At 41.4% G+C, this 19,156-nt stretch overlaps 1 protein-coding gene across 1 annotated transcript in view; it reads right to left on the reverse strand.

Moving 5' to 3' along the window:
* dmrt1 (doublesex and mab-3 related transcription factor 1) overlaps positions 1 to 19,156 on the reverse strand; it is a 30,366-nt gene that overhangs the window by 2,417 nt on the left and 8,793 nt on the right. The window contains exon 4 of the mRNA XM_061767109.1: positions 14,128 to 14,290. Coding sequence (XP_061623093.1) covers positions 14,128 to 14,290 — 163 coding nt within the window. The remainder of the gene's footprint in view (positions 1 to 14,127; positions 14,291 to 19,156) is intronic.

The raw sequence follows: 19,156 nt of genomic DNA on the forward strand, positions 1-19,156 counted from the left end.
TTCATGGTACCTGGAGAAAACCCACGCAAGTACAGGGGGATCATTCAGACTCCACACAGGAAGGCCGGAGCCCAGATTTATACCCCCCAAACTCAGAAATGTGAGGCAGATAGGCTAACTGCTCGCCGCTGTGCCACCTTGACAATGCATCTATATACGTACACAAATCTACGTTAGAGACAAATGGGAAGAAACCTACAGACATGAGAAGAGTAGAAAACACATCGGAAGAAAACACTTTAGAAGAAAAAAGAAAACACAACCTGAGATGAAAACAACAATATGACAAAAAAAATACATGACACAAAAACACATTGACATGAGAAGAAAAAAACAAACAACAGAAGGATACAAACCAACAAAAAGAAAACGTACACAAGAAGAAAAGACAACATGAGAAGAAAACTACTACAGGAGAAAACGCAACATGAAATGAAAAACACAATGACATGAAAAATGAAACCATATCTACAGGAGAAGAAAAAAAACAAAAGACAGGAAGAAAACAAACATGAAAAGAAAACACAACTTGAGACGAAAACAACATGAGAACAAAACATGAGAAGAAAACACAGCGAAATGACATTTTAAAAAAAAATAGAAGAAAACAACATGACAAGACCACACCTGGAAATAAAACACAAGAATGAAAAAGAACAATAAAACAGAAAACAACAACATTACTAAACAAAAAAAGAACAACAACACCACCAGAAGAAAAAACATAAAACAAATAAGAACAAAACACAACATGAGAAGAAAACAACTTCAGACAAAAACACCCTATGGAAATACAGAAAACACAAAATTAGAAGACAACATAGAACAACATAACAAAAAACAACAACATGAGAAAACAAAAACATCAGCAGAACAAGAAAGATAAACAAGCCCCATGAACAAATGAATGAAGCCTTTGTTCATTCTATTATACTGTAGATTACATTTTTAAAGCAAAAATAAGGCTGTTCATAAGTAAATATTTTAATAATGTTACAATATCGAAGCTGTCTTTACATTTCTATTAACGAGCGGGAATGTTCAGAGTTTCCTGGAATCCTGCGATGCGATTGGCCAACGATCCCTCCCTGCTGTCCTTCCCCCAAGAGTGTTGTGAGGTCATTTCTCTTCCCATTAACTTCCTGATTGGTTCGAGACAATCACTTTTTTGGGCCGTCTGCACTTTGTCACCACTTTCAAACGGGCGCCTCCATCATTAAAAGGGATGGTTGTGTTGCAAGGTACAGCCTGGGTCCTGCGCTTGTTCGCCACTGTGTTTGTGTGTGTGTGTGTGTGCATGTTGGTAATTAAAGGTGCTGGGGGGTGTTAAATGAGGACATGGTCCACATGTTTGCTGTCTAATGCACTTTCCTGTTACATCTGTTTAAGAAAGCCAAATGCAACATGATTTTCATTGTCAATTAGCTCAATTTAGCCACTATGCAATTACAATTAGTGATTGCTATTTGTCTATTTTCATTCATTATACAATGGGGAAATTAACAATCAATTTACAATATTAATAATTAAATCCTATAATTACACAATTGTCACATTGAGTAAAAATGGAAATGAACACAACTACATGAAAATGACATGCATGAGAAGAAAACAACAATATAAGAATGAAACACAACATAACAAAACAATATGAGAAGAAAACGCAAAAACATGAAAATGATACATGAAAAGAAAGCACAGAAGAAAAGAATGAAAATGAAACAAGAATAAAAAGAAAATGACAGTGAAACAGCATGAGAAGAAAGCACATGAGAATAAAAAACACAATGACATGGGACTGAAACATTGAGATGAAAACAACCAAAAGAAAGCACAAGATGAAAATTGAACTACATGAGAATCAAATACACAAAAATCAAACAACAAGAAAACACAAATATGAGAAAATTAAATGTAACATGATAGGAAAACAGAACATAACGAGAAGACACAACAACATAAAAATGAGAATTAAACATGACAATGATACATAATGGCGGCACGGTGACCGACCGGTTAGAGCGTCAGCCTCGTTCAATCCCCGCCTGTGTGGAGTTTGCATGTTCTCCCCGTGCCTGCGTGGGTTTTCTCCGGGCACTCCGGTTTCCTCCCACATCCCAAAAACATGCATGGTAGGTTAATTGACAACTCTAATTTTCCCATAGGTGTGAATGTGAGTGCGAATGGTTGTTTGTTTGTATGTGCCCTGCAATTGGCTGGCAACCAGTTCAGGGTGTACCCCGCCTCCTGCCCGATGACAGCTGGGATAGGCTCCAGCACGCCCGCGACCCTAGTGAGGAGAAGCGGCTCAGAAAATGGACGGTATGATACATAATGAGAAGAAAACAACATGAGAGTGAAACAAAACATGACAATTAAACCTAAATAAACACATTATGAGAAAACAAGAAAGCAAAAATGGGAAGAACATGACAGTGAAACAAAGCATGAGAACATTAGAAGAAAAAACAACAACATTCGAATAAAACAAACCATGAGAAAGACAACATCAGAAGAAAAAGGGAACAGCATGAGAATGAAAGCAAGATGAGAAAGAACACACAGCAACATGAAAATTAAACATGACAAGAAACTACAAGATGAGAACACAAAGCATGAGAATGAAAAAGAAAATGAGAACAAAACCCAACAGGGTACAGAGGACGAACTGACATCAAATGTCAGCATAATTCCCGAAAGTTCAGTTTAGTGAACACCAACTGGAGTTTGACTTTTTCTTTGGCTTTCGTTTTAACATCGATTAAGAAGTACACGGTGTTGAAAATTGTGTCAGAAGAGTGCTGCTGGGAATGAGGAAAAGTTCGAAGTGAACTTCTGCCCCGGTGGCCGTCACTCAGCGCTCAAACAATGAAAGTCTCGCTCTTTCTTTTTGTGAGGGGGGACAAAAGGAGGCGTTTGTAACCTCCCCCTTGTGCTGGCTAAAGAGAGTCGGGGAGTGCATCAAAGTGCAATCATTGCTTGCCACGCTGACCAACAAAAGCTCACATGTGACAAGATCATCTCTCTCACGGGGTGTCATAATAGTCAAAGCCAGCATGCACATTGTTGGGCGGCATAGGGGTGAGATAACGCTTAAGCAAACATACCGGACTGAGCGTGATCACAATCTTCCACAGCAAACTCTTCTCTCATGTGTGTAACTCTTTGAAATTACATTGAAAATTTGGAGTCAAGAACACAAAAGGGGATTTTCTAGCAAAGAACCGAATGAAGGAAGGGATAGAAATAAAGGAAGGAATGATGCAATGTCTAAGGCAAGGAAGGCAGGAGAGAACAGAAAGGAAGGTAGGAGGGAAGGAAGCAAGGAAGAAAAAACACTTCTGAGGTGGAAGGAATGAGGTAAGGAAGGCAGAAAGTAAGGGTGCTTCAAGTAAAGGAAGGAAGGGTGGAAGGATGCATGAATAAAAACAGGTATGACAGAAGGAATAATTTAAGAATGCATGAAAAAATGCAGGTCTGAGGGAATGAAGGCAAGAAGAAAAGAAGAAAGGAGGTCAGGAAGGAAAATATTCCAGGAAAAAAAGTGAGTCTGGGGAAAAAAAGGTGGGAAAGGGGTCAGAAAGGAAAGTAGGAAGGGAGGAAGGAATATAGATAGAATGAAAGTGAGGATGCAAGAATAAAAAGCAACATTGAGGGAACGATCGAGGAAGGAGGTCAGGAAAGAAAGCAAAGAAGCAAGTTTAAGAAACAGAAGGAAGGCTGCATGAATGACAAACGGGTGTGGTGGAAGGAGGAGGGAAGAAAGGAAGGCAGAAAAGTAGGTTCAAGTGAAGCAAGGAAGGATGCACGACTGCATGGAAAAAATAGGGTCTGAGGAGAAGAAAGGCAGGAAGGAGGTCAGAAAGGAAGTAGGAAGAAAGGGAGAAAATAGGAAGGATGGAAGTAAGGAGGCAAGAATGAAAATCAACTTTCTGGGAAAGAAGAAGGATGTTAGGAAGGAAGAAAGGAAGGAAAGCAGAAAAGCAAATTTAAGGATGGAAGCATGCATGAATAAAAACAGATATGATGGAAGGAGGAGGGAAAAAAGGAAGGCCAAAATGTAGGTTTAGTAAAGGAAGGAAGGGTGCATGAGAAAAAGTGGGTCTGTGTGAAGGAAAGGCAGGAAGGAACGAAGGAGGGTAGGAAGGGAAAGTTGCCAGGAAAAAAAACGGGTCTGAGGGAAAGGAAGGCAGGGAAGTAGGAAGGATGGAAGTAAGGTTGCAAAAATCAAAATCAACAAAGGCAATGATGGAAGGCGGTTAGGAAGGAAGGCAGAAAAGTGGGTTTAACAGGAAGGAAGGAAGGAAGGAAGGAAGGAAGGAAGGAAGGATACATGAATAAAAACCAGATGTGATGAAAGGAGGAGCAAAGTAACAAAGAAGGTCAGAAAGGAACAAAAGAAGGAACAAGGTAAGGAAGGCAGAAAAGCAGGTTTAAGCGACAGAAGGAAGGAAGAAGGATACATGAATTAAAAAAAGCAGGTGTGACGCAAGGAAGGAGATAAGGAAGCCAGAAGAGTTGGTGGAGCAATCAAAGGAAGGATGGAAGGATGCATGAATAAAAAGGGCAAGCTAACGGGGGCTCACACTGTAGGCTTGGGTTTTTGCTCTTCCACCCCAGTCCTGTAGGTGTCTCTATTGCGCATTTCAAAGTGTTGTCGACGTTTTTTGTATCAAACCCAGTCAACACAGTCACAGAACCTTCTGGAATACATTGGAAAAAGACCAACACAAACTATAGAAGGAAATGAAGTGTTGCTGCGGTCCAGGGCCACTCTCGCACGTGGCACAAGCAGTTATTGCGGCAACAGCAATTCAATCTTCACAATGAAAAGTAGCCTGTCACATGACAAGGTTAGCTTGGGATGAAATGGCTCTCATTAAAACGATACGAGCACAATATGTCCCTGGACACACGTTTGTGTGTCTGCGTGCGCGTGTGTGTGTGTGTGTGCGTGTGGGTGGGTTTCGTCATCATCAGCCGTCCCAGCGCAACTTAATGATCCAGAAAACTCTGCCAAAGGGCAGCCAGGCAGGCGGCTTTTAAACACGGTGGCTCACGGCAGTCCGGATGATGTTCACACGGCGGACCTTCACCCCAACGTTTTGACCATTCATCCCGTGGTGACTTTTTCATCATGAGTTTGAACATCACAATGACACAACATTAAAAGAAAACACAAGGACGTGAACATGAAACAACATGAGATTCAAACACAACAGCAAAAAAAACCCCCAAAAACCAAATGAAATACAAGAACACAAGAAGAGCACAATTGAGAATGAAACACAAGATGAAAGAACGCAACATAAGAAGCAAACGTAAATTGATTTATGACCTTGGTCATGGAATGACTCAAACTGGTGAGTGAAGGTACTGCTGTATTTCGGACTGGACTAGCATCGGTGCTCTAAAACTGCTGACTTGGCATGGCTGCTGAGAATCCAGGGTGTGTGTGCATATGCAGCCATCACAACCTGGCTGACAGACGGCATGAGTGTCGGGGTCAGAGGCTAATTAAGCAGCGAGGACCCTTTGGCCCCATATTGTTAACCAATCTGTCCCCACTGGAAGACGACTGGCGGGGAAGGGGCGGGGGTCACCATCCTCTTCCCCCTATGTTCAATCTCCATTCGGGTCTGTGCGTGCCCCATCAACTGGCAAAATAGCCTGTCTGTCTAGCAAACCTTATGGATACGCCTTAATGAGCTGAGGTGGCTGATCGATATTTGGCTCCCCTTCTCTCCCGGGTTGCGTTTTAAACAAAACATTCATTGAGGGCGGACAGACAGTGCAAGAAAAATGCCAAAGTAAAGGACACACGAGAGGGGTGGAATAAATATGGAGGATGCCTCTTGTATTGAGCTGTTACGGAGCAAACAGGAGTTAAACAGTGAACCCTCGCCATATCGCAGATTATTAGGTAATATTTTTGGACAGGTTTTTACACTATACAGGCAAGTCTGAATATAAAGTTGCGTGCCTTCAGTGTAGTACCATGTTGTACAGCAACATGCCGGGCAGCACCGAGGTATACTGGCTAACCTACCTTTTTTCACTCGTTATTGTCTAAATAACATCCAGACCTCCAATCTTGAGGTGACGTAATTGCCAAACAGCTCCCGCAGAGTGACGAAAGAAGCAGAGTTTGACAACATTTCTCAAGACAGTTGAGCAAGTTGAAAGTGATTGCTTCTCAAGCTATTTTTAGCTCTTTAAATTGGTTCATATAGAGCATAAAAATGGCGGCACGGTGGACGACTGGTTAGCGGGTCTGCCTCACAGTTCTGAGGTCCGGGGTTCAATCCCCGACCCCGCCTGTGTGAAGTTTTCATGTTCTCCCTGTGCCTGCGTGGGCCGCGACCCTTGTGAGGATAAGCGGCTCAGAAAATGGATGGATGGAAAGCATAAAAATAACAATTCACATGGGGACCAATAATTGATTTGTGAAAAAATATAACATTGACCATATTTGGACGTACGAGGTTTCCACCTAAAAGTAGCAGTTGTTTGAAGGTTTATAATTACCGTAACATGGATGCTCATTTCCAATAGCCTGTTTATGGTATTTGGTATTATATTTAAGCATTTAGCAAGTGGAATTTGTTAGGTGAAATTATGTGGTTTGATTGAACATTTTGGTGTATAAATATATAGCATTTAATCCTCTTACTTGTTTTATGTGTCGGTTTTACAGTAAACTTAACCAGGATTGACAAACAGCTTGAAGTGAGCACACACTGCCTCTTTTGGGGAGAACTGTCGTGCTCAGTGGGTTCGCCTTTGGGTCAGGCTGCGGACGAGTACATAAAGCACACGGGAACCATTTAATGGCTTCCTGTGCCTGCAGCCTGCTGTTAATGGCGCTGTCGTACAAGCCATTACAGCAAACAATTACACTTGTATTTAGCGCTTAGCAGCACAGCAGGGCAGCAAAGACAATGTGAAGCCCCCCAAGGGTCTGACATGCCCCAGCGGGAACCCGATGACTCGCTCTCACTCTTACTTACAGATCACAAACCGAGTCTGTGGCCTTTTTCCACTCACAGCGATTCCATGGTGTTGACTAGCCTGTGTCAGTTAGTTAACTAGTTAGGACAGCTTTTCTAACTAGCCTTGTGCATGAACTGACCAGAACCAGAACAGTCCAGTAGCAATCGATTCAAAGCCCTGAGAATGAAATGAAATGGATGAAAGAGAATATTCACAGCCTCCTTGCGAGTGTTCTCATTTTATATTTGTGTGTTTGACTGTTTGTCCCATCCAATAGTTGGCTGAAAGTGCGTTCATTACTGTGGCATTACAGTACCTTAATTGTTCCATTTTTGTTTGACTTATCCGAAAACAGCGGAAACACAGAAACTCGTTAATAACTCTTATATTGGCTCGCAACAGAAAGCAAAAAAATCAGACCCATGCGATGACTCGTAACTTTAAAAAACTGTAAGCTGGGGCATTACGTAAATCAAGGTACTGTTGTATCAGGTTACAGCTCAGATTCAGCCTCTCTGCAGCCTGAAAATTGCCAGGACGAATTCCCCCATTCAAACATGAGAAAGAGTCAAGAAAACGCCTTCTATAACAGGAGGTGTGTAAGGTTTTGGCCATGCCTGATTTGTTCTAGGCCAAAAAATTGCACACAGGGTGAGAGAGGATGGCAATCCGAAAAAAAAAAGATTGTCGTATTGTTTTGAAGCTTGAGGGGAAAAAGTGCCGTAACAGGCACAGTGTACAGTGACGCGGACTGAATCAACTGAAAATGATCTCAGAAAGATAGTCATGGATTTCTAAGTCTTGGCGGGCTGGCGCGGGTCTATCGATTAGCACGCCTCTAATTTGCATTTAAATGTCCTCTGTCCTGACACCCGTATAACCGAAGCAGGACCCATATCGACGCACGCGTACAAACTTTAGTTTGAATCTTTGCTTTCAAACTGCGATTGATCCAAAAAGTTGAGCTGGCTAACTTTTACAAAGTCTCCACAAGGACGGGGGCAAGAAGGAACATGAAGCAAGACCTCCCCCCCACCACCACCACCATCACCACCACCCCTCTACGCTTTGGATCCTGGAGGATGGGTGTATGTGTGGACAAACATTCTGACTGTGTGTGTGTGTGTGTGTACATGGAGATGGTGGGGGGCAGGAGGAGGAAAGGCTTGATGGACTGCGCTGTCACCCCTCCGCTCGGCAATTTACGGTGGCGAGGCTGCTGACGAGTGCGGCGCAGTAAACGGGCGGGCCGGGGGGGCGCGTATTTCACACGAAGCTGGCTTTTATGAAGAACACCGCCACGGCTCTCCCCACCAGCGCCGCCCGGGCCGCCGTGACGGATGGAGAAAGACGCATGACAAGCTTCATCATTGTTTGTAAATCTTAACTGTTCCCGCTCACTAACTCCAGAAGGCAATTTTGCGGAGACAGCGGGGACTGCGGAGAGGAGGTGGTGGTGGTGGTGGGTGGGTATTCTGAGGGAGGCGGGGGAAAGGACAGCAATGGTGCTCCTGAAGGTTATTTGGATCTCTGTATTTGGCCAAGTGATTAGCCCTCGCCTTGGAAGCCCCGATAAATCTGTCGTAGCGCTGTTTGGCAGCTGCAAGGTGCCTCCCACTAGTTCCTGTTCCTGGCTGGTCCACATTTGGACAGCGTTTTACAGGCCCAAGCCAACAAACTAGAAGTTCACTTCTTCTGTAGTCTGACATTCAAACAGTTTACTGTTTAATACAGTATATTACAGCAAGGAATGATGTTGACGACAACACTCTTTTACACAGAGATCCTACAAAATTGAAGCATTACGGTCACGACAAAAGCTCTGGCAGTTATCCTCCTTTACCTTTTACACAGAATCCAGTGAAGCGGGTTATTGCCGCGACTGTGTACAACTTTACAAAACGTCCCCCAATCAAATAGTTAAATGACGTCAGTACCAGCATTTTCTATGTCGTGGTCAAACACTGCATCAGACAGAGCCAATTGCTTTCAACACAACAGGGCGAGAGAAGTGTGTGTCAGGTGTTCGAAGGCATCCGATCGTGTCCCTTAGGGAGTCCAGTGGGAGGTGCTTCAAGAGTATGGGGTACTGGACAGCCTGGTATGGGCTGTTAGGTCCCTATATGACCGTTGTCAGGGTTTGCTCTGAATTACCGGCAATAAATCTGATTAGTTTCCAGTAAGGGTGGACTTCGCCAAGGCTGCCTTTTGTCACTGATGCTGTTTACAACCTTTATGGTCAGAATTTCTAGGCCAGCCGAGGCATTTAGGGGTCTGGTTTGGTGGCTTCAATATTGCGTCTCTGCTTTTTAAAGCTGATGTGGTTCTGTTGGCGATCTTCAACTTTTGCTGGAGCATTTCACTGCCGAGTGTAAAGCGGTTGGATGAGAATCAGCACCTCCAAATCTGAGGCCATGGTCCTCAGTCGGAAAAGGGTGGAGTGCCCTCTCCAGGTCGGTGATGAGATCCTGCTCCAAATGGAGGAGTTCAAGTATCTTGGGATCTTATTCACAAGTGAAAGAAGAAGAGATTGACAGGCAGATTGGTGCAGCGTCTCCAGTAACGCAGACTCTGTATTGGTCTCCCGACTGGTCTGGTAACGCCTCAGGCTCCCCCCCCAGAGGAGTTGGACTAAGTGGATGGGAAGATAAGCTTCCCTGCTTAAGGTGCTGCCCCAGTGACCCAACCCCAAGTGGAAGAAAATGGATGGATGGATGGATTTAGGCTCTTTTACAAAGAAATCCTGCTAAATTGCAGCATCACCACCTTTGCCTTGTTACACAACTCAGCGGAAAAGATTGCGCCAATTGCTTTCAACACCACAGGGTGGGAGAAGTGAGTGTCAGGTGTTAAATTCACACCCCTCCCCAGACTTTAAACATTCCCCTTAGCATCTTTTACAGAGATCCCACAAAATTGCTGCATCATTGCCACAACAGATCTGCCTTTGCCCATTTACATAGAACCCAACGAACAAGACAGTGACAATTGCTTTCAACACAACAGGGTGGGAGAAGTGAGTGTCAGGTGTCAAATTCACATCTGCGTCTCAACTTTTCACCGGTCCATTTAACCTCTTTTACACAGAGATCGTGCAAAATTGCCACATCACAGTCATCACGCATTCATCTGCATTTGCCCTTTTACACAGAACCGACAATTGTTTTCAACACAACAAGTTTGTCGAAATTAGTCAACTTGTGGCATTACGGTATTCCTGAGAAGAGGCTTCATCTCTCTTACTGCACTTTGATACTATCTCCGAATGCACAATATTGCTCGGTAATTACAATGATCCCCGTGCTCCTTGCGGGAGTGAAAATCCAACCGCAATATCTGAAAATCCGAGATACACACAGAGGTCATATTATTATTATTAATTATTATTATTAGTACTGTAGTGTAGTTTCAGTAGTCATGTCTTGTTTCCAGTTTTAGGCTTATTCAAGTGTTTCTTGGTTACTTTGATGATCAGTTTTGGGAGTTTGTTTAGTTTGCTTTTTCCATGATTCTTGTCTGCCTTTGATTTGGAATTAAATATTTTTGAGACTTCTGCCTTGCCTCACTGCTTCCCTGCACTTGGGTCCTCCACATTTTGCCTTGCCTTCCTTGCCTTCAAACCCCCCCCCGTGACAGAATTACTGTAAAGCCATCTAGTGGCACTGTCTGTTATTTCTATTCCTGGGCAGGGAACCATCTATACGGGGAAATACAGTAATCACATTTTAAAAAGGCTATTTATACCAGATCTATCAATGTTGATGATACTCACAAGAACAGCATGCTTATTACACTGCTGAATGACACGTTGGCTGGATAAGATTAGCGAGTCTTCTTGGCCTCGGTTCAAGGCCGCGCAGTCCAGGACTTGCTCGCAGGAAGCTCGGGCAAGCGTAAGGAATGTTGCGCAGACACGTCGCCTCGGACAAGACCTGATCTATCCATTAAAGACGCCCACGTGCTGGATGGGGATCAACTGTCCGATAAGATGTGGAATCCATGCGCATCCGAATTTCTCACAAGAGATATGGAAATAAATGACTACAGAGGAATGCCAGCTACTGCTTTTGCCCAATGATTATTCTGGCAGTGTGAGGAAATGATGCAAGAGTGCGATTCCAGACAGAATAAACACATCGCATACAGTAGCTCTGACCTTGTGGAGTTGAGTCATTAAGAGTTTTGTGTTTTATGTAGAGTCAGCAAACGTCATCGCCATGCTCATCCCACATGCAACGACAAAAACTCAATGTTTTTGCAGTTTTCCATCACGCTTCAGTCTCGTAATTACGATTCAAAATTGGTAGCAGTTGAACAAAATCTCTAAGGTTTTGTCTTTGAAGGAACCCTAGAAATGGCAAAAATTACTATAAATGGCTGCTTCGAACCAAAATGGCAGACTTCCCAAGTCTTTTCGGACATAGTTTCTTAAGACTTTTTAGTGTGTCTACTCATGTAAGACAACCCTACTAAATTTCATGTTGAATGTTTCATGCTACATGTAGAGGTGATGGATATTATTAGTTATGGCAGGTGTACCCAATGTTTTGGAAGGCATTTCCTGTTAGGTTAAGGGAAAGAAAAAAGTGGGGACCACAGGAGGGCTGCCACCAAATGTGGGACCACCCGCGGTGAAGGCGGTTGTGATCTTGTAATGGAGCGTGGAGCCATGGGTAGCGTGGGGCTGATGCGGGGGACCCTCACAGGAAACAGACAGGTGAAAGTCCAAAACAAATACGAAGGAGATGCAGGGGTCTTAAAGCTGCTGAGGCTCGCGGTGCTGCGCTAGGTGAAATGGTTCAAGTCAACTCAGCAGTTTTTTTCACCTTTATGGGTAGTATCAGAGTTGTAAAAATTTGCATTGACATTAAATTTATACAGCTCAATCCCAATCTAAGACTTTTTTTTAAAACTTAAGACCTCACTTTCATTAAATGTGATGCCATAGGGGCTCGAAAATCAAATTTGGGGGGAATTTGACCACATTTTACGATATTTTTAATGTACTGAATAAAACATTATAAAGACCATTTTAAGGCCACTTCGAAGAAATTGAAGACCTCTCTTTTAGTAAATGTGATGTGATACCCACTTAAAAGGTCATGTTTTAGGGGAAATTGAACAATCTTATGCCTTTTAAGATTATGCCTCAGAGTAAGACATTTTACAATATGTTTGATATACTGTATGAAACATTTAGAAACAATTTTTATGTTTACGTCCATAAAATTTAAGATCACTCCTTCATTAAACAAAATAACAAAACATTTTGTAATTTGAGGACACATTTAGATAAAAATGTCCACACATTTTGCAATATATTGGACATATTATATGAATAATTCTTAAAGACCCTTTTTAAGGCCCCTTTCATCAAATTTAAGACCTCTACGTCAGGAAATGTTATGCGACATGCACTTATAATGTCACATTCTGGGGAATTCGAAAACAGACTTCAAGTAAAATATGCCCCAGAATAAAACATTTTTTATACTGTATGTCATATTTTGAAATACTATTTTTAGGGCCACTTCCATCAAATTTAAGTCCTCTCCATTTTTGAATGCAATATAGGCTCAAAATATTGACAATTTTGCAAATATAAAATTTTTTAGAAATACACGTTTGACATTTTTGATGTACCATAGGAAGTAAGGCCACTTTTATCAAATTTAAGACCTCTGCTTTAGTAAATCTGATGCAATACAAAGTTAAAATACTGTCTTCAAGTAAAATATTCCTCAGTGTAATGCTAAAATATTTTTAAAGACGATTTGTATGGCTATTTCCATCAAATTTAAGACCTCTCCTTCGTTAACTGCAATGCGATACCACAAACGTCAACAATTATTAGAATTTCAACACAATTTCGGGGAAAAATATGCCTCTGAGCAAGACATTTTTGATCTACTGTATGACAATTATAAAGACCTTTTTCAAGGCCACTTTCATCAATCTTAAGACCTCACCTTTATTAAATGTGATGCCTTACGCCATTAAAATGTCCAATTTGGGAAAATTTGAATACTGTCTTCAAGTAAATATGCATTAGAGTAAGACTTTTTTATATACTCAATGAAATATTTTTAAAGCCCATTTTTAAGACCAATTCCATCAAATTTAAGACCTTTCCTTTATTAAATACAATGGAAAACAGGCTCAAAATATTGACAATTTGGGCAATTTTAAACTTTCAGGGAAAATATACTTCTAAGTTAGACATTTTTGAAATACTGTATGAAATATTTTCAAAGATTCTTTTTACGGCCTCCTCCATCACATTTAAGACCTTTATTTCAGTAAATGTGATACAATATGTGGTTAAAATGTCAACATTTGGGGAATACATACACAGTTTTCAAGTAAAATATGCCTCAGAGTAAGACACTTTTATAGACCATATGAAATATTTTAAACACCATTTCCAAGGCCACTTTCTTCAAATTTAATACCGCTCATTTTTTTTAATGTGATGCAATACAGGCTCGAAATACGGACAATTTTGGGAATTTGAACACAATTTTCAGGAAAAAATATGCTTCTGACTAAGACCATTTTTAATTACTGTATGAAATATTTTTGAAGACCATTTTATAACGACTTTCATCAAATTATGATCTCTCCTTTAATAAATGTGATGTCATACATGATAGAAACACCACATTTGGGAGAATTTTAAGTCAAACATGCCTGATCTTTAATATACTGTATGAAATATTTTTAGGTGGCACGGTGAGCCAACTGGTTAGAGCATCTGCCTCACAGTTCTGAGGACCGGGGTTCAATCCCCGGCCCCGCCTGTGTGGAGTTTGCATGTTCTCCCCGTGCCTGCGTGGGTTTTCTCCGGGCACTCCGGTTTCGTCCTACCTCCCAAAAACATGCATGGTAGGTAAATTGAAGTCTCTAAATTGCCCCTAGGTGTGAATGTGAGTGTTAATGGTTGTTTGTTTATATGTGCCCTGCGATTGGCTGGCAACCAGTTCAGGGTGTACCCCGCCTCCTGCCCGATGATAGCTGGGATAGGCTCCAGCACGCCCGAGAAGCGGCTCAGAAAATGGATGGAAATATTTTTAAAGATCTTTATTAAGGCCACTTTCAGGTGCGAGGTGTGTGTGTATGTTGCGAGTCACTTACAGGCGGCCATCGCCTCGGAGCAGCTGGTGTCCTCCAGGGTGAAGAAGGAGGAGGAGCCGAGGCCCTGGGGGAGGTAAGTGGCCGCCGCTGGGTAGTAGGTGTGCATGCGGTACTGCGGAGACATGCTGTGGCCCGACAGGCGGCCGCTGTCGGCGTGAGGCACCTGTACGGGTGAGAAACACACACTTGTGAGCGAGTCCTTCACATGGCACGGCAAACTTTTGCAACGAGCCGTCTACCCGTCAGCGAAGGCCGCTTTTTCAATTTCACTTTTTATGGAATGTGATTTCTGTCAGCGCCAAGAGCAATACGTCATCCGCCTTGTCCACACCATCAGCTCGCTGACAGCTTTATAAACTGTTATTTAAGCGACACTCAGCTCTTGTATTAGGCTCTGAAAAATACAATACAGATTGGACGGACCGATGGGGGGAGCAAGGGGGGCTGGCTTGGCTTTGAGGACCACCAAACCGAGATGATCCTTGTATAACCGCATTATTTGCATTGATAGTCAATCAGAAGTCCATAATTCTGTCTGTCTGCATGAAACATGTGTACGGGTCAAGACTAATCAAATATTTTCAAGACCCTTTTTCAGATTTAGGACCGCTCCTAAGAATTTAAACAGAGTATAATATTTTGTGACAGTGTAAATAATATGAAAGATTTTTACAATTCTGTGGGTTTAGAGATAGCCAAATCAAATTTAAGACCTCCCATTCGTCAGCTGTGATGTTATATGACCTCAAAATATCAACAATTTTTGCAATGTGATCACACATTTTGTGCAAAATATGGCTTTGAGTAAGAAACTTTGTGAATAGTATGAAACATTTCTTCAGCTTTCCACATTTAGGAAGCCAAATCAAATACTTTAAAGGCCATACTTCCAAATTAAATACATTTTCTTCAGTAAATGTGACGTGATCAAAAAGTAAAGTTTTAGGGGAAGTTGGCAATCATTTTTTAGGAAAAAAAGAACCTCTGTGTCAATACTGAACAATTTTAAGTTGAGCATATTTCAAATGAAAGACTTCTTCTTCAGTAAATGTGACAGGCTCAAATTGACAAATTTTGAGCTAATTTAACATTTGGGAAAAATTTACCTGGCAGTTCGCCTTTTTTATATACTGTGTGAAAGATTTTTAAAGACTGTTTTTAAGCCGGGTCACTGATGGTGTAGTGGTACACTTGCCTGACTTTGGTGCAGGCAGCGTGGGTTCAGTTCCCACTTGGTGATGGTGTGAATGTGACTGTGAATGGTTGTCTGTGTCTATATGTGCCCTGCGACTGCCCGGCGACCAGTTCAGGGTGAAGTCTACCTTTCCACACGAAGTCGTCTGGGATAGGCTCCGCTGCCCTGTGACACTTACTTTATTTCTGGAATTTCTTTGGATCGTGTTGTTTTGTTGCAGCTTTTTTAGAACTTTTGTCCGGCTTGATTTTGTCAGGCTAGATTCTTTTTCAATGATTTCTTGATTGAACAGGTCTGGAGGTAATCAAGCTTGGGTGTGAGCAATTAAAATTAACCAAAAATTGTAATTAGCTACATTTATGATTTAACAAGGGGGGTAATTACTTTTTCACACAAGGCCGGGTAACTAAAAAGTTTTTTATCCTTAATAAAGGAAATCACCATTTACAAACATCATTTTAAGTTCCCTTGGGTTATAGCTGTCTGATATTTACATTTGTCTGAGGATTTGAAACATTTAAGTGGGGAAACTATGCAAAAATCTAAGGATTTGAGAAGAGGGCCAATACTTTTTCACGGCATTGCATTTTTATCATACATATGACAGTTAAGAATGTTAAACTGTTTTTAACATCAACATTATTAAGAGTTAATCAATGTTTTATGATGGTGTCTGTGTGTGTGTTAGCTTCGGGGGCCTGTACCTCCCTGAGAGGTCTTGACTTCCTTATCAGGCACCATCTCGTGTCTGCAAGCTTGTGCACCCAGCACCCTTATTTGATTTACCATCAGCCACCTGCATGGCAGGCAAGCACCAGTGAGTGTGGAACACAGCACAGTCGGTCGGGGGCTGTGGTGGCTATTGGGTGGGTGTTAGATGGTTCACATGATAAACAACTAAATGTTTCCTCTCTCATTCTACTTTTTACAGCCAAACTGAAACTACAATTTACGAAGCACTGCTCTGGATGTACATCAACTTTTTAAGGCCTCTCCCGCATTTACTGTAATGTGACCACGAAGAGTGGGTGATATGAACTATAATATATCACTACATTGAAAATAATTTTACCAGTACTTTGATGTGAATACTGTATGAATTATTGGAACAGGTTTGCAGGTAAAGGGCCACTTCAGATTGAACACCTCACCCTCATTCAACATTTAGCGATATTTTTTTAAATATATTGTATGAAACATTTTTACAGGTTGCAGGTTTAAGGAACTTGAGAAAAAAGACTTCTGAGCCCTTTCAAAGGCCACTTCATCAAGTTTGGCACCTCTCCTTGATTAAATGTGGCCACAAGGAGTGGGCAACATGCTCAATAGTTTGACATTTTTCAATATTATTTTAATAGTCTATGAAACGTTTTTTACAGGTTTAAAGAAACCAAATGTAAGACTTCAAAGAATTCAATGTTGTTAACGCTTTTTTAAAAGCCACTTAAAAATTCAACACTTCTCCTTCATTAGATGGAAGCACCAGGTGTGGGAAACATGTTCAATAGTCTAAAAATAAGTGTAGGAATTTTCTTAACAGGTTTAAGGAAGCCAAATGTAAGACTTTAGATTTAAAGATGTTAACACTTTTTTTTTTTTAAACTAATTAAACATTCAACACCTCTCCTTTAACTGTGACCACTTGCAATATGTGATATGGGCTCAAATATACCACAATAGTTTTAGATATTTTGCAATTATTATTTTTTTGTTTAATATATTGTTTGAAGCGGCGGCACGGTGACTGGTTAGAGCGTCAGCCTCACAGTTCTGAGGACCGGGGTTCAATCCTGCCTGCGTGGGTTTTCTCCGGGCACTCCGGTTTCCTCCCACATCCCAAAACCATGCATGAATTGGAGACTCTAAATTGCCCGTAGGTGTGACTGTGAGTGCGAATGGTTGTTTGTTTGTATGTGCCCTGCGATTGGCTGGCAACCAGTTCAGGGTGTACCCCGCCTCCTCCCCGATGACGGCTGGGATAGGCTTCAGCAGGCCCGCGACCCTAGTGAGGAGAAGCGGCTCAGAAAATGGATGGATGGATGGATATTGTTTGAAGCACTTTTACAGGTTTGCAGGTTTAGGGAAACAAAATGTAATGGCCACTTTGATCAAATTAGCACCACTCCTTCATTAAATGGGACTGCGATCATATTTTGAGTTACTGTATGAAAATTTTTCTCAGGTTTGCAGGTTTTAAGAGGCCCAATTTAAGACTTCTGAGACCTTTATTAAGGCCACTTTCATCAAATTTAAGACCTTCATTAAACATCATGTAAAATGGGTAATATAATGCTAATGTCTTTTATATATTATATAAAATCAGTATTTGACAGTGATTGAAACTTGCAGGTAGCAGCCTTTTTTCACGTAAACAACCTTAATGGACCTTATCTACTGTCTCAATAAAATGAAATACTTTCTTAGCATTTTCAAGCACTTTAAAGAGCACATTTAAAGCTTTTGTGTTTTTTTAAGAATGTGTAAGGCTTTCATTTTAATCACACTGTAAGTAAGTAAGTAAACACTGTAAGTGTTTTGATGAAAAATCTGTTCAATTGTGCTTTTGACTGAAATTAAAACATGAAATATGAAAATATACTGTATACAAGTGTTGTGTGTCTGAGGCTCCTTCACTTTGACGCAATCACAATAAAGCGACCATCTGAATTTGAATAACCTGGAGATGACATCTCGGATAAAAATACTATCAATCACTGAGCGGGATGGCTAAATTATGGTAAGGAGTGCTAACTGATTAGCATTAATGCGCTGGCTTTCCCCCTCTGCGCACTGAGGCGGAGCACTTTGTTCCTGCGCCGACAGACAACACCATTAACCTTTGCAATTCGGGCGCCGCCGCTAAGCCGCCTAGCGTGCGGTGACCCCGACGCTCCATGTTGCTACCGAGGAGAGGGGTGGGCGGGGCTGACAAACATTTATCATGGAAACTAAAATGCCTCATTCCAGATCGCTCAGGAGTTATGGAGCTCATTTCTTCAACTCGCATCACTCATTATGGTCGACACAGTAGAGGTACGTTGAAGCTAAGGCAGCGGTGGGCAAAGTATGGCCCGCGGGCCACTTACTTTAATCCAGCACACAAGCATTTACATTAGCAAGAGTCATGTGATATTTTCTGTTTTTCCCTAAAATTGGTGGGTAAAATTTAAATGTATGTATCATTTTTTTTAAACTCAGACTTGCCTGTACAGTGGTGCCTGGAAATATGTGTAGAATTCTTTGCGTTACCATGCTCATAACTCAAAATCATCTTTCCCCACTGAAATTAATGGAAATGCAATTAATCCATTCCAGCTTCCCCCCAAAAAATAAAACACGATTTTTTTTTTTTTTATGAGAAAAATATTCTCCTTTATAAAAACATGCAGGATTGACAAATAAATAAATACAATGTAGAGAATGAAACAGTTTTTTGCCAAATTCTTTGCCTCAATTCAATGGACATTGTGCAGTGTGGACATGATGGCCACTTGGGGCATGCAGATATACTGTATTGTGACATTCACAGCTTCTCATTAAGCTGTAGTAATATTTGTCATTCTTTGCAGAGGATAAGGAATATAATGCCTGTGAGTACAGTTACATTATCTGTCTACATATCCTGTGTTTGTGTTCAAATATCCGTCGCTTAAAGTGTTATAACACCGTCAAATCAGTGCTATTCATTAGCACATCTACGGCATTTTGCATTGTTCGCATAAACCTAAAGAGACTTTCCTAAGGCAAAGCTGTGGTTGTTTTCAATGGATAATGTCTAATGTTTGCTGTTTAGTTTGACAGTACACTTCAACTGGGAGTGGTGCAAAACAGTTT

The sequence above is a fragment of the Phyllopteryx taeniolatus genome, chromosome 3 (assembly GCF_024500385.1).
Source record: "Phyllopteryx taeniolatus isolate TA_2022b chromosome 3, UOR_Ptae_1.2, whole genome shotgun sequence".
NCBI lineage: Eukaryota > Metazoa > Chordata > Actinopteri > Syngnathiformes > Syngnathidae > Phyllopteryx > Phyllopteryx taeniolatus.